Below are 20,255 nucleotides of genomic sequence, written 5' to 3'. Positions count from 1 at the left end.
GTGTTCATACCTCGTACAGTGAAGTGTTCACACCTTGTACAGTGGAGTGTTCACAGCTCTGACAGTGGAGGGTTCACACCTCGTAGAGTGGAGTGTTCACACCTCGTACAGTGGAGTGCTCACAGCTCTGACAGTGGATTGCTCACACCTCGTACAGTGGAGTGTTCACACCTCGTACAGTGGAGTGTTCACACCTTGTACAGTGGACTGTTCACAGCTCTGACAGTGGAGTGTTCACACCTCATACCGTGGGGTGTTCACAGCTCTGACAGTGGAGTGTTCACACCTCACACAGTGGAGTGTTCACACCTCGAACAGTGGAGTGTTCCCAGCTCGAACAGTGGAGTGTTCACACCTCGTACAGTGGAGTGTTCAGAGCTCTGACAGTGGAGTGTTCACACTTTGTACAGTGGAGTGTTCACACCACTTGCAGTGGAGTGTTCACACCTCATACAGTGGAGTGTTCACAGCTCTTACAGTGGAGTGTTCACATCTCGTACAGTGGAGTGTTCACAGCTCTTACAGTGGGGTGTTCACACCTCGTACAGTGGAGTGTTGACACCTCGTACAGTGGAGTGTTCACAGCTCGTACAGTGGAGTGTTTACACCTCGAACAGTGGAGTGTTCACACCTCGAACAGTGGAGTGTTCACAGCTCTTACAGTGGAGTGTTCACACCTCATACAGTGGAGTGTTCACACCTCGTACAGTGGAGTATTCATACCTTGTACAGTGGAGTGTTCACACCTCGTACAGTGGAGTGTTCACAGCTCTGACAGTGGAGTGTTCACACCTCGTACAGTGGAGTGTTCACACCTCGTACAGTGGAGTGCTCACACCTCATACAGTGGAGTGTTCACACCTCGTACAGTGGAGTGTTCACACCTCGTACAGTGGAGTGTTCACACCTCGTACAGTGGAGTGTTCACACCACTTGCAGTGGAATGTGCTAGGTATTGCTTGTTTACACATGAACGGAATAGGCATGGCATGGCACATGTCTTGCTTTTTTACTGTTGAGGACCCCCATGATCAATTTTCACTGTTTGTTAAATCTTTAATTTTTTGTCAATTGTACGCTATATAAGGCTATAGTTATACTTATGAAAAGGGGGGGGGCATTTGGGATTGCAACAGTTTAATCTTCATGCAACCATGCATGTTACAAAATAATAGTACTTTGTTATGAATTACTGAAGTGTTACTGCATAGTGTTTCATTGGTTAATCATTAGTAAACGATTTTACAATTTTGTTGCATAATATATTAATGCATTGTTAGGACATCTTATTGTAAAGTGACACCGAAAAATTGGTTCCAGACCCAGAATATGCATGACATTGAAAAACGTATACAAATATTCCATTCGGTCCACCTTCATCACAGACATTTCCCCCACAGGCCGCCTTCACCGAACGGCGGCCTGTCGGGGAACACTGCATGCGCATGCTTACTGCGGATGTGATGATGGATCAGGAAGCGACAGCTGGAGCAGGTAGGATGGGTATTGGGAGGAGGGAATGTGTGTGTTCATAAGTGTGTGTGTATGTATGTATGTATGTGTGTGGTGTTCGTGTTTTTGTTTTGTGTGGGGAGGGAGGGGCTCGGGGGTCGAGGGTCCGTGTGTTACAGGATTAGTCCGCCGCAAAACCCAGGACACGGGGGGGGGAGCAGGGGGAGGGATAGAAAGAGGGTTGCAGTGGTGTCCTCTGCTTTGGGAATGGGTAGGGAAGGGGGCACTCTGTGAAATGTTACCCCACCGAAACCGGCCTCAGGGGAACTGGGTTTCAGGAGACCATCATAGATTCAAATATTCACTAGGTCCTTAATGGAACAGATTGATCATCCTTTAGATCTATATAACTGACCTATCACTCCTAAAGTTGGTATTCTTAATTAATGAATTAACATTTGTCTTTACTTTATTGTTTCAGGCATATTCTTCCTTTGATAGTAAATGTATGGATGGACAAGGACGTTTTGCCAGAGTGTAGTAGACCCAGCATTTTGGTACTTTGGGGCTCAACTAGTGTTGAATTCCTATTTGCTACCAGTCTCTCTGAAGGCATTGTTTCCTTTGCTATGGTACATAGCATATTTTGATGAGAAGCAAGGGATGTTATGGTTTCTGCAGATATTTTTGTGTTCTCGGTTCTCATGAGAAGAGACAGGCCAACCATGGGGGACAGGCCTGGGACATGTCTACCAAATCTGTGTGTAGTGGTTTGTTCACTGTGCCAGATTCTGGTACATTCAATGGTGATGAGAAAGAGACGCTTTAGCTGACGTTGTCTATGCCTTGGGCCTCAGGCCGTGCTCTGTCCCTTGCACTCTCTGATGGCTTTGCCATACACACAGATATGACAGAGAGGACTCCAGAGGGGGAGGCGTTGCTTTTATTTACAGGGACTCTCTTAATATCTGACCCACTGATAGCGCCATGGAAGGAGACTTCTCACAGTCAAACTTGCCACTTCCCCAGTAGACACCGTGACCATCCACATCATCTACTGGCCACCGGGCCAATCAGCCTCCTTCAAGGAAGACCTGATTCACAAAGCAGGAAAGAACCTCAAACCTACCTCCAGGACTTTAATTCTTGAGGACCTAATGCTAGGCCTTAATGACCCTTCAGATAGCTCTGCCACAGCCATCTACCATGCTCCCTCGGCTTCATTCAGCGTGTCTCTGGCCCAACACACAATAAGGGTAGAACCTTGGACTGGGTAGTGGACCTGAATAACCAAATCCCTATCACCTCCATATTACCCTGCACCTGGTGAGATCATCACATTGAGACCTTCACCTTTCAACCATTGAAACAGCAGCCACCAACCCCACCAGCCCTGCCTACCACCATATCATGCGGAACCCACACAATATCCAAAATATCCATCTCACCATTTCTCAAACCACTATCCCCTGAGACCCTTGACTCCACAGGTCCTAAGACCTTAGCAGACATATATTCAAGCACCCCAACCAAAGCTATGAACTTGGTGGCCCCATTAATGCCCAGGAGAGCTAAACCAGAGGGTCATGTTAACTCTTTCTTTACCCCTGATCTACAGGCCTTGCGCTTGAGAAAAAGACAAGTGGAAGCCCTTTCGAGAAGGGGCCCATCAGGCCAGTTGAAAGCCGCCTTCACCTGATTGCCAAAGAATACAAATAGTCAATTATTACAGACAAAGCAACAGCCTACTACACTAGAATAACGAACGCCAGCTCATACTCACAAGACTTTTTTGAAATGCTCATAGAATTCGAAACTCCATCCACTAGCCCCACCACCATCAAAGATGAGACATGGTGCATAAATATACAAAAGGCTATGCAATCCAAAATCACCTCTCTACAACAGAAAATGAAAATGAAACAAGCACTCATCACCACCTGAAACGTACTCCTTCCTACTTATCACCAACTCTCCCCCCCCCTTCCAATTTAGAGATGTCTCGGAAGGAGAAACAACCAACATATTCAGAAAGCTGAAACCCTCCAGATGTAAAGGGGACATCTGCCCCCCTAACATCATCAAAGAGTGCTCTGAAGCCCTAGCCCTGTTCATTATGAGATTCATAAATGCCTCCTTTTCAGCTAGCCAAGTCCCCTCCTGCCTAAGATAATCGTGGGTTCTCCCCCTACAAAAGAAACCTTGCTTTATCCAGCAGTACAGAATAACTACTAGCCCATCACTACAGTCCTGTTCCTACTAAAGATTTTGGACATGGCAGCCTATGAGCAAATCCAAGCCTTCCTAGAATCCAATCACATCCTTGGGTTGCACCAATCAGGTTTCCAGCATGGACATGGAATGGAATCAGCATTATTAGATTTGAAAAACCAACCCAATGCCTTCTCAGATGATAGTAAGCCAGTCCTCCTACTACTCTTGGATTTCTCTGCTGCCTTTGACCTGGTGGACCACAAAACCCTCTGCCACCATCTTATGGCAGTCGCCAACTTCACCCAGGAGGGCATGACCTGGGTATCCTCCTTTTGCAAGGATGATCCACAAGAGTCTTCTCAGACACTGCCAGCACCCATCCCATCCGCATTCCATGTAGAGTTCCACAAGGCTCCTGCATCTCCCTTTCCATCTACAATATCTTTACCAAACCCCTTTTTGACCTCCTGAACTTCATCGGCATAGCCTACAACAACTATGCCAATGACACCCAAATCATCATCCCTCTGTCAGGCATTTAAGACATATACTCCCTCACCATCAACAAAATATACTCAACAAGTCAAGCCTGGATGGCCACAAACCACCTATCCTGCAATGATGAAAAGACAGAAATCCTACTGGTAAGGTCACCAGCCACGCTAAAAAAACTCAATGCCCAATTCTCAGCCTTTTCCATAGAAGGCATTCAACATCCCCATCTCAGCATCTGTAAAAACCCTGGGGGTCTATTTGGATACCTCCCTTCTCCCTCAACAGACAAGTAAATGCTATTGCCTCTTCTGCTGCATATACAGCCAAGCACATCAATTCAGCCAGACAATTCCTTACACCAACCAGCTGCCTCACCATCACCAGAGCAATCATAGGAGTGAAACTTAACTATTGCAATGTCCTCTTCGAAGGAACATCTAAACAGAACATTAACAGATTGAAGGTAATCCAAAACAATGCCCTACATGCAGCACTCAACATCCAGAGAAAAGAACACATCTCAGCAGTCAGGAAGGAAGTGCATTGGCTCCCAATCCGAGAAAGAGTCACCTTTAAAACAATCTCCATCATGTATAAAGGTCTTGCCAATGCTGCCCCGGAATACCTGTCACAAAGATTTTTTTCTATCCTAGTCCTCCAGACCGATGAGGTCCTTCCACTACCACGCCTGATCCCTCCTACCTTCAAAAAAGTCAGAGGACGTTGCCCTAGCTTCCCTGCAGGTGCAGCGTACGACTGGAATACCCTGCCCCCCTCCCTAAAGGCAGAGGAATCCTGCTGGTCCTTCCGCAAGGCCTTAAAAACGTGGCTCTTTGCCTAATGACAGTGCATCCCGGTAAAGATCATCTACCAAAAGACTGCACTTGAGGGGAGAGCCTCTTGCCCCGCATCCCATGCCTGTAAGTTATATGTGTAATCGGTTTCATCAACAGTGCCCTGATCCCCCCGGGCTTAGGCTCTTTTTCAAATTTAAAATATAAAAAAATAAGTATGGTATACAGTAGAGTGTGTTAGACAGGCCTGAAGAAACCTGGCAGCCAGAACAAGTTGGTGTTCGTGGTCGTCTAGGCCTGAGTGACAATGCCTACCTTTAGCTCTCTATAACATTGATCGCAGGGTCTGATTTCAACACTTTTATGGAAGCAAGAGAACATCTTTGTTTGCTATGTATCATCTTTCTCCGTTTCCTTTATTATTAGATTATGTTCTAGCTCATAATAAACATTGTAACCAACATTATAATATTGTAGCCATGTTTGTGAGAGTTTGTGACTGTACAGCATATTGTCACCTGGAAATTGTTAAACAAGGAAGATTGTATGTTAATGTATTGAATACACAGTTATGTCAATTATTAGACTTTTACGGTACCTACCAGTATCAAAAAATGCTCTATTCGATCTCAGAATGGAAACTGACATAGTCATCCGTAGGATACATGTTGGGCCTAACTTGTCTCAGTCTGTGTGCTGTGCTGCTGTGGTGGTCAGGTTGCAAGGTACCAATGGTAACAAGTGAATGTCCTGATACAGAGCTGGGGTAGCATTGAGGTCTATGGCGAGGTATGAGTCTGAGATCCTCAGATTAGCATGGTCTGGGATGCCAAACCTCACTGAGCAATTTTGTTTTGCCCTCTCTAAGGAACTGCTACCGAAAGTCAGGTGTTAAGGAAACAAAGCAAGCTTGGGTTGAAAATTAGCAAAATGGCATGGGTGCTACCTCTTGATCTGGACCCTCCGGCTCTTGCCTGAGCCAGATGTTAAGCATTCGGGTTTGCACCTTGTACTCAGGTGTGTTCGTGTAGCTTTGCGGTCAGATGTGTTCATGTACCTTTGGGTGAGCTGTCAATCCCTGTTTATTATTATAATATTAACATTTTATTTATGATATTAAGATTTATCATTGTTACTTTTTAAAAATATAGTGGTCTGCTAGTCCCCGGGGATCATGGGCATCTGGATCCGCTGTAGATAGAAGATGTGAGGGCAGTTGAGGCACCACACTAAGAACAAAGGGCTTTTTATATGCCCTGGTGTGAGGCTACTCCTTTGGAATGGGTGTGCTCCCTTGATGCCTGAGCCCAGGACAGCTGCCTGCTGTGTGGCTATCTCTGGCAGGTGGTGTCACCTGCCCTCACAAAGAGATCAAAGACGAGGCACGTCCCCCAGGGTCCTACCCTGCCCTTTGGCAGTCCCCACATGGCTGACACGAATACACATCACCTTCCACAATAGAGCTGACTCACAGGAGCTGGCATGTGATATATCATTTGGGATGTGGCAGCCATGATCATAAGTAGTGCCATGCACTATGCCTAAACTCAGGCATAGCTTAATTTTTAGAGTTCATCCTGCCACCATCATGGGCTGGTTATGATCTTCATAGTTTTGGTACAGGGGTGCCTTTCTTGAATGAAGCCCCTGTGCTGCAGAGGATTGGCTGCAACTGGAGCTGTCAACTTGGTGCCTGATACCTGATGCAGCAGGACACATATACATACTATGCTTTTGGCATCAAGCTTATGAAAGGGGAATCTGATCAGCAGATCACCCTGGCAAAGGTGGAATTACCTGCATCATTTTTTAATTTAATTTATTTGAAAAATCCAGGGTTTTGAAACCTTGCCAGGCCAGGTGGCAATTCCTCACAGTTGTGGCCTGCACTTTTTCTGGAAATTCCAGGCAGGAAAGCTGTGAACAAATATTGCTATGTTCGTGCCCCATACACACTGTCAATGGGGATAATATCTGTCTGTAAACCATAATTACTGGGTTTTATGGTCACTGCCTTGCAATATTTGGTTGGGCTTTCATTCACTTTCTCTCTCTCCTACTCTCTCTCTTCCTCTCTCTATCTTTTTCTGTTCCTCTCTCCCTCACTAACTGTGCTTCCCTACTGGTAAGACACACACTTTTATAGTAAATTTCTAATCAAGATTGGTTCTACCCTGTTGAGCAGGAGTGTTTCTAGGTCTGGAAAAGACACGGGGCTACGCTGATGTCGGAACTGTTGGGACTGGGGGCTAGCTAGTCTTTTGGTTGTAGCTCCTGAGATTCTATCCGGTGCCTCAACCAAAAGATCAGGGGGTATAGCCCCCTTATCCCCCCTAACAACACCTCTGCTGTAGAGTAAGATAGCAAGGTTTTTCACATCCTCATAGTAGTGAATAATATGGACCAATTTATAACTGGATGCCGAATATAATCGATCAAAATTATTAAGGTGTTACTCCGCTGTGTCCATGTGCCCCTTATCTCTCTTATGTTTCTGATCCTACACCACGATTCATGACACAATGTTTAATTTTATGATTTTACAGTGAAGGGGGCTGGTGGAGAGTAATCTCCTTAAATACGGGTCGAGAGAACTATATTCCAGCACAATGTGTCGCAAAGGTTTACCACGGGTGAGTATACTATTTTCTATGGGTACTGTTTGATTAGGTTGAAACATATGTTTTAAACTTTCATGTTACCCTGCTTGACCAATTATTTGTACTCAAATTTAGATACAATGGGCCTCATTGCAAGGTTGCCGGCAACCTCGTATTACCGTTACCGCCGCCAGACATCCAGGCGCTACCGGGATATCACAGGCAGCAGCGGTATGGTAAATTCTCATTCCCATGGACTTCATGGGAATGGGAACCCTGAAGCACTGGCACCATTAGTAAAGGCGCAGGTGCTTCAGTGAAAACCCTGCCGGTAGGGGCCTGAACTACCGGCAGGTCAGGCCTGCTGGTTGTTCAGTGCCCCTATCGGCAGACTCGAAGTGAACAGGTCTGAAAAAAGGTGCCAATAAGTTATAATGATGCCCAATGTATGTAATGTACCCAAAATGGTATTGTCATTTAAACAGCGTTTATAGTAATTTTGAGGCAGCCCTGGGTTGCCACAATATAAATTTGCATAATTTACTGATGATCCTTAATCAAACTGGCTAAATTATAAACTTGAAACTTAAAACCATCTCTGTTTGCGTGAAGCATCAGACCATCATATTTTGGGGCTGATTCACGGAATTTGTGCGCCGAAAAACAAGGATTAGTGCGCCATTCTGCCTGCAAATCCCTGTTTAACAAATGGGGATTTGCGGGCAGAATGGCGCAAAAATCCCCGTTTTTCGGTGCACAAATTCCATGAATCAGCCCGAACTCTGTTAAAGTTAAGATCAAGCAAACTACAAAACCTTCCAAGGCCACAGGTAATAATTAAAAAAATGTAAACTACAGCTGCTAAAAGCGTTTGGAAAAAGTTGCTTAAGTGACTATTTTGGCTCCCTTCTGAATAGAGTGAAGTCATGTTTGTCTTAACAAAACATTTGTGCACATATTTATTATTGGGATAAACCAAACATACATGTGTGATAATAACCCTTACTGCCTTATTTTAAAGACGACAGAGAATTTAGAATAAAAAGATGACCATCCCCCACAGGCCAGGCCATCTCCGCCAGATTCTCATGATTATTCCCTGGTGCGGTTACCAGACGCAGAATCCTGGGGTCTCTGTGTTCCTGTACCCAATACCGCAGAATGAAAATAATCCATAAGACCTCCCCCTTGCACGCATAGCAGAGTGTATTAATGGCAGAAGTAATGAAAAACATGGTGGCTGCAATTAAAATAGATTCTGATAAACAGCACCTGGTTTTTAGCGGTCAAGAATCGCTGGGGCAGTCAGCAGAATTCAGCCTCTAAATTACCATCTGAACACTGATCTCATGAGAAGCTTGGCCATGCCCTATACAAACTGGGAAACCCGTTTGTAGAAACACCGTGTTTGAGTATCATCACAGGGATCCTGGAACATGTGTGAAACCCTTCCAGAATGAAAAAAGGCATTCAATTATTTGGGATAGATATTTTTTTCCACATTCACCGCCATCAATATTAGACTGTTAAATGTTTCAGAAATGATTTGTTGATCTGCCTGATAATATTTCTAGCATGAGATGCACTCGCAAAGTCATGGTGCAGGGAGCTACATCAGGTATACAGATGCATGAGAGAGAAAATGAGGGTAAATGCTCAAACTGACAAAGCAACGCCTCATGGTGCGGGGGACTACATCAGGTATACAAATGCATGATAGAGAAAATGAGGGTAAATGCTCAAACTGACAAAGCAACGCCTCATGGTGCGGGGGACTACATCAGGTATACAAATGCATGAGAGAGAAAATGAGGGTAAATGCTCAAACTGACAAAGCCACGCCTCATGGTGCGGGGGTCTACATCAGATATAGAGAACCATGAGAGAGAACATTAGGGTAAATGCTCAAACTGGCAAAGCCATGCCTCATGGTGCAGGGAGCTACATCAGGCTTACAGATGCATGAGAGACACATTTAGACTAAATGCACAACCTGGCATAGCCACACCTCATGGTACAGGGCGCTACACCAGGTATGCAGATGCATGAGAGACAACATCAGGGTAAATGCACAAACTGGCATAGCCACGCCTCAAGGTGCGGGAGGCTACATCAGGTATGCAGATGCATGAGAGAGAACATGAGGGTAAATGCACAAACTGGCAAAGCCACACCTTGTGGTGTGGGGGCTATATCAGGTATACCGATGCAAGAGAGTCAAAATTAGGTAATGCATATCAAAATGCTGCCCCATAGCGAAGTCCCAGGGAATAGCAACCATGGAAATCTAGTACTGTGTGCCTACAAGTGGGCAATAAGGACCAGATATCCACATAGGATATAACAAGAGTTCTCCACGGCAGAAACTAAACAGAACTTAGCCACTGGGTAAAATGATATACAGGTGCTGCTGCCTGTGAGGTAAAGAGGGTATGGACACCTTTAGATTGATAAATACATGGTTTATAAATATAGCCCCTTACAGTCGCTGTTCATACACGCTACCCACATAGCAAGAAGTTGGCCATATATTATCATCCACCCTCTCCAAAATAAACCTACTCCAATCTTTGTATGTGATGGTCCTCTGAATGGTCCTTTGTCTCACACCCCTGTACATGTGTCCTTATATCTCCCACATGTTACCAGAGTCGGCCTATGTTGCATTTAAGCAGATCAGACCCAATCCGCTTGGCATGGGCTGAGGATACATATTCCAAGATTTGATTAAAAATGATACCATAATCACTGGTGTAAACTTCCTCTCCCTGGTGTTGGTCTTATGCCCTGTATTATGCATTGATATTTCTTTAGTGTTAATGAACATGTGATTCACATACTCCATGTTTCCTTCATTTGATATAGTTGATAAAATACTTTTGTGCCACTACTATTCATATGTTGTGATACTGATGGCAGACGTGGGTCTGACAGATCTCACTAGCCGTACCTTAATGCTCCTAAATGATTCCTATCCTCATATGTGGTATAGTTGTTGAGAATGGCTCATTATTTAAACAGATATTTAAAAGACCTGAACCACCTCTTCAATCTACAGATCTCCCAAAGAGACCATAAATACAATTAAGACGCTTCTGAAATGGGCCTAGATTTTATTGAGAACCTCTAATGCAAACCGTTGCATTTCCTAACTTCTCAAGAAGCCAAAGTCGGCTTATTTCCTACCCAGCAATGAGCCACAGCTTCATTAAGACCTATGCCCAAAGAGTTAAAAGTGATTATCCATGATTGTTCTCTCTGCTCTAAGAGTATCCATGTGGTACTGAGACTGTATTGGCAGTTTTTAGTTTGTTTGTTTGCTTATTATATTTGTAAAGCGCTCCAGGCCCGTGGGTAGATGGGCGCATAAAGAGTTCAGTTACAGGAATGAAGTATACATTATACATGGTGCAACAATTACAAAGTACAGCAATTTACAGCAATTTACATTATTTACAGAACTTAAGCAGGTTCAGCAGAGATTCAGAGGTGATCACTACTCTTTGTTCAGTAGCCAGCTAATAACCTGTTTCCTAAAGATAGAGAAGGACTCAATGGTTTTGATATTGAGGGGTAGGGAGTCCCAGAGTAGAGAGGCAAGCACAGTGAAACTGGAGCCGCCTGCTCTATTTAATGTGAATCTAGGCACTACCAAGCATAAGGAGTTGGATGACCTGGTGATTCTGGGAGCGGATTTCATAGTGAATTAGTTGGTGAGATATAGTGGGGCTAGGTTGTTTAAGGCTTTGTAGGTGAGGCAGATAGTTTTGAGGTCAATTTTTTGTTGTATCGAGAGCCATTTGCATGCTGTCGTAGTTGTGGAAATGTGCTCTCGTCTAGTTGTCTGGTTAACATGTGCATCTGCACTGAGGGAGGATTCCAAATAAGTGCCTATGGTTTTAACTTGCCCTAATGTGGGGATGATACAGTCCTTAATGTTAAAACTAGAACTAACTAACATCCAGTTCAGCCTGGGCCTGAGAAGACCCAAAGATCAAAATCCATGTCTTCCCACTGTTAAGACACATCCAATTGGTGGTCATCCATGTCCGATCATATTGTACACATATGAAAGTTTGGCCATAATGGTATCATGCTCTCCATTGATCTCAAGCATTAGCTGAGTATTGACAGCGTAATATGGGAGAAATGCTGTGTTTTTAGCCAGGAGGTCGCAGAGTGGACTGATATAGACTTTGGACAATGCAGGGAACAGTTAGGACCCCTGGGGGACACTGCAGAGGATGGGAGCAGGCTCTGAGGTGGTGTCACCACAGTGCACGGTGGGCATATGGTTGGATAAGAATGATTGAATCCAATTGACCGTTTCCTATATCTGCAAGAGTGCTGAGAAGGCGTTTGTGGTTCAAGAGATCAAACGCTGCTGATAGGTCCAATAAGATTAACAGTCCTGCTTTTCCCTTGTCTAGGATCGGAAACATGTGGGGCTGGCGGTCAAGCAGAGCAGTCTCTGTACTGTGCTCTGAGCGGAACCCTGACTGCCTGGTGTGTAGTTTAGATGTGGAGTCTAGGTATGCTTGAAGTTGCAAGGTGGCCATCTTATCTACAATCTTCAGGAAACAGCTATAATTGGTAATGGGCCTTAGGTTGTTAGCATCTTTTGACCAAGACCCACTTTATTTACTAGGGGGTTGACCGTGACTTCCTTAATGATGTCTGGGACATGGTTGTAATGGAAGGATGCGTTCACAAATCTAGTGAGAAATGGGGAAAACGTCCCTTTGCTCTTCAGGATTAGCTATGAAGGGATAATGTCTTCGGGACAGAAAAGTTGGGTGAATTGTGCCCACTGTTTTTCCATTTCCTATACTGTGATGAACTTGAAATTGAAAATGCAGTGGTTTTGCTTAGATGACAGTTTATGATTAGTATTAAGTGAAATGGACCCAGGAACATGTGGTCCAGAGGATATATCAGCTACCAAATCTTTGTGGATCTTATCATGTGTCATGCTAATTTTGTCATTGACGGATTGTTGAACCATATCATATTCTTGAATCGTAGGAAAGATGGGTAATAATTGTGCTCCTACAATAATGTTATAGGGGTCATGGAACAGATTTGGTCATTTGTCATTTGTCTCTGGGATCCCTTAGATAATACTGCACAGCATACCTAACAAATAAATACTCATAGTTTTCTATGTTGGAACTTGACTGTTGGGTGTCCTGACCCACGTTTGAGCTATCATGCTGCAACATTTGGTGCTGTAGGCTTAGAAAATCCAAGATGGCCAAAAAGCCCACATGTGCGCCAGAATCCAGGAGAACCACGCAGTTTGTGCGTACACCAAAATGGCTGCCTAACTTGCCACCCACCAGTGCGAGCATGATGGGCCAGGGTGCCATGAGTGGAATGGGTGCCAAAGGTAAAACAGCAGCGCCTGTTAGCTCAAAAACGCTTTAAAATTACCTTTGGTTTCTCTGATTGCCAGCTCAAAATGCCTATTTTCAAACATTGCAACACATCCAAAAATCTCACTGAACACCAGCGGACATCTGGCAGAATGAAGTATGTGTGCATACAAAATCTGGGAAGATGAAGAGCCCAAAACAATGTTCATAACAAAACTGGCTGAGCTATGACTGTCAGCAGCCTAACTGAAACTGGATTAAAACCAACAAAATCAAAATGTTTAAATTAACTGAGTGACCTACTTTTGAGTGTCACATAGTTTGTAACTGTTAAAATGTCATAGTTTTGAACTTAGAATCAGAATTCTAGCTGCATATGTAAAAATTGTATTGACTTAAACTGGGGAACAAAAAGTGACATTTTAGCTGAAACCTGGCTTAAGGAAACTAGAATTCTGCCAGACAGCTACCCCCGACATGGTGGGGGCTTGCCCAACAAATGCATTCCCAGGCCTGGCTGCATTCTGTTGCCCCTGCCAAAAGGAGGTCACCCACTCTCTGATTGAATTACCAGGGGACTACAAGAAACTAAACAAAGGGCCCAGGCAGATGGTTTATTGGGGGGGGGGTCGTAAATGGCTTCCTTTTGAACAAAGCCCTTCCTTGACTCAGGCAAATGTTATATTGGGGGGCCGTAAAGTGGCTTCCTCTTGGCAGAAACGGGGAGGGGCAGCCCCCTCTGAGGACAGGCTGAGCTTAAACAAAGTGGATAGACTGGTTTCTCCACCATGTGACCTGGGAAGACACACCCCTGTTGGCCAGAATATGATTTTAAGAAAGATGTATAACTCATGGTGCGGACTTGTCAAAATTATCTAAATGATACCATAATTCTTGTGATTTTTCTGCCCACATTTTAAGAGGTTTTAGGACCCGGGGGTATGATCTGGGGGTTTACGAGCGTAAAAGAGGCTGTTACTCTAAATGTTTGCATGTTAAAAATCTGACACTTCCTTATCTAAATGCCCACATGCCTTGCACACAATTGTATAAATTTGGAGAAAAATCCGATATGGGGAAAGCTACTAAAAAGCGCAAAAAGTTACCATTTCTTTACCCAAGCTCCTAGAAACGCCAGGGTCGGAACAGTGCCTCCCATCAGTAATGCATGATGTGTGTATGCAATGACAAACAACTGTGTATCTGTGGAATATGTATTTGGGTCAAATATAGATTTATGTGCAATTTGACAGGGAAGTGTCCTTTCTGCAGGCCATAAAACAGCATCACCATGACTCACATTTCTTTCCCCTATCAAGGAAGAGAGAAAAGCTTGACCAATGATCAGTTGAGAGAGGGGCTGGCTTAGTGATGCTGCACACACATCCACTTTCAAAAGACATAAAAAGAGCCACTGGAAGCTAGAGAGGACATTCAATTCCGTTTGCTGCGGAGTATGCTGACCGACGACTTCACATCCAGAGATCCAGACTTCAAATCCATCAATCTCCAAAGACCAGAACTTTACTTCAGAACTTAAAGCAAGGGCCTAAACCCACAAACTCAGCAACCTTAAAATCATTTGCAGACTATTCACAGCCGGGCTGAGCTGTTGATTCTGGCCTGAAACCCTGCGCCAGAAAGATCCAGAAGCAGTGCTGTACCCAGAGAAAGCAGAGACACCCAGAAAGCAGACCAGAGATCCAGAGTGACCCAGACCACTGTGAGCAGAACCAGAGAGCCGACCCAGATCACTGTGAAGTGCCGAGACCAGAACCGGAGTCCAGTCCAAAACCTGACGAGATCCGTGGCGAGGCCTATTTCAAATTTATATTGTGAGTACCTAGCAGAACTGTGCAAAACCAATCTCTTAGTTAAAATAATCTAATCCAAACTATTTTAACCTAAGTAGAACAGCCTCCTAGAAATCGTGTCATCTGTCATTTGTAAAGCTGCGCAACTGTCACCTGTCAATTCTGCAGCTGCAAGCTGTCACCTGTCATTTTGAGTTTACTTTAAATCCGAATAACTACCTATATTTAATCGTCCATATCTCTGGAACCGTTTGTCCTAGGAACTTGGTTTAACTTTCCTCTGAAAGCTTAGAATCTAGGCTTTCCAACGAACCTAGAACTGAAGTTTGCCGCAATCGCGAGACTCGCACTCGCAAAATTTACCGCGATTTGCGATTTTGGCTCAATTTCTCCACTTGTCAAGATAGCAGCTCCATTCTTTCTTTTGTTAAAATCCGTTTGTAACCTGGTAATAACCCTGAATCATTGCTAAAGTGAGTCTAAGCTCATCCCAAGTATCTCTCACTCACCCTGAATCTCTAGAGGGAATTAAAATCAGTTGGCACATTTTCCCATCCATTGCCATCACCTTTAAAACGCATTTTGGTCCTGTGTTTCAAACTCCTACCTGTTTCCTCTAAGCTTGCTGGGGGGGAACTGAATTTCGTATTGTATTTGATTGCATTCCTGAGAACTGTATGCTCCTCTTTCCATCTCCTTCCATTTCTTACATTGCATAGGGGAGGGGGATAAATTGCCAGAGAAAAAGTGATTATCTTATCTTTTGCTAAAATCATATCAAGTATTTCTGTACTGCATTTTGTTCCTCATTGCTTTTCCCTTGAAATCATACCCATTGTTGATTAACATTATATTTATAAGGGCGATATTTATTATTAATTTATTATAAAAGCGTGGTATCTATATTTTGTTTTATTTCTCAAATAAACCTTTTAAACTTGCAAAACAGAACTACTTCTTGGCTCAGTGCGGTCAGGGGGATTCTAAGAGAGGGGTGTTATATAAGGGTAGTCATCCAGAACTCATGAACTGGACATAAAGATATATCAATAAGGGTTTCCATTCAGTATCCCAGACTAGGCATTGACTTAGCTGTAGTGTTGAATTGAATCCTCTTACATGACCTAGATGGTATTAATCTATGTTGGCATCAATCTATGGCGATATGGTATATTAATTTGCCCATGGGTGCATTAATGTATGTGAACATGTTAAAATAAATTATTCTATCTGTTATTGATAGATCTTTAATAAAATTATTTTTGACAAATGTTTTCAAAATTGTTTGCCAGAAAATATGTATGTTGTACTCTTGCCGATGCCTTTAACATTTCAGGGAAATGTGCATATACAATTTGTCAGGATAATGCCATTCCTTTTTGGAAGGAGTCCCTCTGGTTTAGTCTCTTTATTTGGGCTGAGTAATTAAGATGAAAAACAGAGAGCGAGCGAAAGAGAGAAAGAGAAAGAGAGAGAGAGAAAGACAGAGACAGAGAGAGAGAGAGTGGCAACCAAACAATAACTATGGGTTTTCAAGCAAGCGTTTATAAACTGTAGGGGAGAAAAATGAACACAAACATTTTCTATTTTTTTAAATTGTAGTAATTTGGACACGTAGAGGTAATAGAATGTTGAAAGTAGCTCCAGGAAGGATATATAAATTCTTTCCATATGATACAATTCAAAAGGTGCATAATTCAGATACTCAAGGCACTTTTTTAACTGGGATGGTTAAAACATGGTTGCAGAACTTGAGATAAAAAGGAAGCAATGTATGTGCAGTGGATAAGATTTTGCATACATTTCCTTTCCCCGAAAAAGAAGAATACGAGATCAGATAATTAACTCCCATGCTGTTCCAATGTTTGCATAGGTGGCTATTCGATGGTGTTGGACGGGAGAAGGCGGAGGAACTTCTACAACTTCCTGACACCAAGACGGGCTCTTACATGATTCGTCAGAGCGAAAATAAAAAAGGTGAGCAGCACTTAGAAGGGCGTTCCTCCTTTTATTGCTCACGCTCCTATATCAGAAGGTGATTGATGAGAGCCATGTTTGTAAAAGTATTGGTGCTTTTGAATAGTGCTCATGCAACCAAATATTACCTTTGGCACTTTGCCAAACACTTAGGCGGATACTCCTCTTATCATGTGAGGGTACTTCAGCCAGGGAGCTAGCTGTAGAGCCAAAGGAGGTATGTTGAATGCAGAAGAACTTGAAGACAATGCATTCTTTTGTCAAAAGGCAATACAGAATCTTTGCTGCCTGTGAGATATGCGCTGGCATTTGAAAATGTTTGAAGGGAGGCCACCATAGATTAAGTTGTATTAGCACTGGGGTCCGGTGCTACAGCCAATCAGGTGGCTCACACTGTGAGCTTGCCTTCTGACCAACCTGTCCAATCATTTTACCTCCCCATCCCCACCCCCGCTGTCCCCGCTTCTGTCTCTCCACCCCACTTAGCTGAAAGGGTTGTAACGCCGCATATTTTAAATAGAAACTTCAAAGGGGATGTCCCTGCACAGAATACATGGGGTTCAAGTTCACTGAATGACTATACATTTGTTTCTGCTTGTAGTTTTCACACTTGCTCAACAATGTATGTTATACCAAATAAGGAAAGTGATCATGCTATACCCAGATTGAAATGCATAGTTGTTAGGCAGAATCCTGTGCTGTTCCCTTGGGGAACACTGCAAGAAGATTAAGACTACAGGAGTAAGCAGTAAACCCAATTGGTAGCAGTCTGCACCGCCCAGATTTACCTGGTAGCTGTGGCTGATGAGTCAGACTTCTCTCAAGATGAGTATGGCAGTATACAGAGGATACACAATAGGGCTAAAAACACAGTAGAGCAGAGCTTGGTATCAAAAGTATATAATTATTTATTTAAAACACACTTTAGGAAATACACTAAGCACGATAGATCAAAGCAAGTTCAAACACAATCAGAAAAGTATACACACCTCCCTTATAATTATTAGACAAGTCTAGGTCAAAACATCACTATTTGTGAAAACAGATGTCAGCGCTTAACTTAAACGGCACTCCAATAATTAAGTTAAGGGGAGAGAAAAAGGCAGGTCATGAAAATAAAACAGTTCCCAACACTTTTCTAAGACCACAGCAAGTTAGTGAAGGCAGAGTCTACTGTAGAGCCAAAGTTCATAGGCCAGGCCCACTTTAAATGGAACAAGGCGAAATGTGCCCAAGATCACACAGTTTAAAAAGCACTCAAGTCTTTGCAGAAATGTTCACAGGAGGTTGGTTTGATGTGAAAGGTAAAGTTAGAAGGTCTGGGGGCCAACCCAGTTGGAAAGCCAAGGATTTAAGGGTCACCTTTAGCAATCCGCAGAAAGGGAGGCCAGGCGGAACACAGTACCTTAAAGAGTGAGGGAGCTCCAGCGGTGGCAGTTGTTCCTGGCAGTGGGTGCAGTTCATGGTATTGACCAGGGGAAGAGAATATCTTGTCGAGGAGGAAACTTGGAGTCATTGCACTGCCCAGGGAAGAGACCAGCCACAGAGTTTGTTCGGTTAAAAGGTGCGTTCCTTTAATTCGCGGTCACAGTGGGGAAGCTTGGCTATCCGGCCGCCGGGGTGCTTGGCACTGGCGATTCGACCAAGGGACGTCCTGGAAGGACGAATGGCGAACTGGTTGTCCCCACCAGCTCAAAGGGAGAAGACTCTTACAGCAGAAGATCTTCTCTTGTCGTTGGGAAAGTAGTGAGGTCGTTGCAGCAGGGCTCCACTGGTGGTGTCGTCGTTGCAGATGGCTCAGCTTCTCCCCTCTTCGGATTTCTTAGGTCCTGTGGCGACTTATGAAGCTCCAGCCCACAAAGCCCTGCTTTTATGCAGAAAAACCCCCATTCAACAGCCTAGCTGTCACTCATACATGCTAAGTGGTGAGCCGGGCGGCTCACCACTGGGCCAATCAGAACAGAGTGCGACTTGGGTTGCTAAGGCAATGCAGTCCACAGTGCCAATTCCCCCAACCACACATCCTGTGGAACCCAGACAGAGTGGCACCGGTTGGAGGGCTTCTGTGGAGAAGCCCGCTAAAATGTGGAACAAAGGGCCCGACCTTGGTTGGAGTTACAGAGACGGACACAAACGCCATTTTGGAAAAGAGTTCTGGTGAAAAGACCCAACCGGTGATTTTATATTAAATAAATAAACCAGCGGTTTAACATTGCACCAAAAAAGTGGTGCGTTGAAAACCAATGGGAAAATCCCATAGGAAATATTCCGGTGGAATATTTTGCGTGGTAACCACTGCCACCAGCCAGAAACTCGACAAGGGGGGACTGGACAATGCCCCCTTGGAAACATACCCAGGGGCAATCTAATGAACCCCTTCCAGTACTTCCACAATATGATGGTTTGTACTGGTTATGTTCACAATTTTGGACTAGTAAAGCCAATGGTGACTTTACATGCCCTGGGAGACAGTAGTCAGTCCCAGGGTATGGAGTCTATGTTTGGAGGTCACTATGACACCCCTGTGTTACTGCACTGAGGGTGCTGTGTAACACATACACTAAAACAGATGATACCCTATGGAGTAAAAGACCCCATAGCCCATAAGCACACAATAAGTCCAAGTCATACCTGAAATCAGGCGTAAGAGTGGGAGGAAAAGAGTCTCACTCTTAGCAGGAGAAAACAAAAAAAAACCAAAAATCCAGCAAAGCTGCTGGGGGACTCACTAGTTTTGGGAAATTAGCCTTATAAGAGAATTCTCCCTAACAATAGTGAAAGCATCTTGTCCCTGTAGGAACATGTACATCTATGACTTATATGTACAGAGCAGCAGAAATAGGTTGTCATGGAATGTTAGATCAGTGAACAGATTTAATAACCTTTTAAGATCTTCTATGTGTCATGCAACTGATTTATATGTTTTATGCATTCACATATAAAAAAAATACTTTTTTGAAAATTCGTTCTCAAAAGAGAATTTTGTGGAAAAACATCAGAGATATTACTCCCAAAAATATAGACAGATCTATTGACAAAATTAAGAAGCTAAAATTTAAATATAAAAATTGGTTAAAGCAATTGTATTGTATTGTATTGCAAAATGATGCAGAAAGAATGTTAAATTCTATCTGCTCTAAAAACATGAGGCAGTTGTTAAATGATGAAGGACATTCTCACCAAGTTCACAAATAAACCCGATTGCAGAATCAATTTGTCTGACACAGTATCTAAAAATGTATGCATTAGATGGAACATTAGCTGGAACATGAAATTCAGAAAAACAATTCTCTTAAAAAATAAAGTGGAAGTTGACGTTTAATGAAGAAAAGAAATGTACTGCCATTATAAAGAGTAAAACCTCCAGCGTGGCTGGCCCTTATGGCCTAACTAATGTGACTTTAAAAGGAGATCCTCTACTTGGGCAGCAACACTTGAAAGGATCTTTAGAGATGTTGTATCTAAACCGAGAATTCTGGCCATCTGGTGAACTTCAATTGTTATTCCTATTTTTGAAAACGGTGATCATCTAGA

The 20,255-nt window shown here is 43.5% G+C and overlaps 2 protein-coding genes across 5 annotated transcripts in view; one reads left to right on the top strand and one right to left on the bottom strand.

The window, feature by feature from the left end:
* TG (thyroglobulin) overlaps window positions 1-20,255 on the bottom strand; it is a 1,030,738-nt gene that overhangs the window by 360,195 nt on the left and 650,288 nt on the right. The gene's annotated exons all lie outside the window — the stretch shown is intronic.
* The window catches only part of SLA (Src like adaptor), a 142,191-nt gene that overhangs the window by 96,270 nt on the left and 25,666 nt on the right, over window positions 1-20,255 (top strand). For 2 of the 4 annotated variants that reach the window (XM_069621656.1, XM_069621655.1), the window contains exons 4-5: window positions 7,502-7,588; window positions 16,618-16,721. In XM_069621656.1, coding sequence (XP_069477757.1) covers window positions 7,502-7,588; window positions 16,618-16,721 — 191 coding nt within the window. The remainder of the gene's footprint in view (window positions 1-7,501; window positions 7,589-16,617; window positions 16,722-20,255) is intronic. The other 2 variants (XM_069621658.1, XM_069621657.1) reach the window with 1 other exon arrangement.

This window comes from Ambystoma mexicanum, chromosome 5q, assembly GCF_040938575.1.
Source record: "Ambystoma mexicanum isolate Mex_15411 chromosome 5q, UKY_AmexF1_1, whole genome shotgun sequence".
In the NCBI taxonomy this organism is placed as follows: Eukaryota; Metazoa; Chordata; class Amphibia; order Caudata; family Ambystomatidae; genus Ambystoma; species Ambystoma mexicanum.
This window is presented reverse-complemented; position numbering and strand designations above follow the sequence as displayed.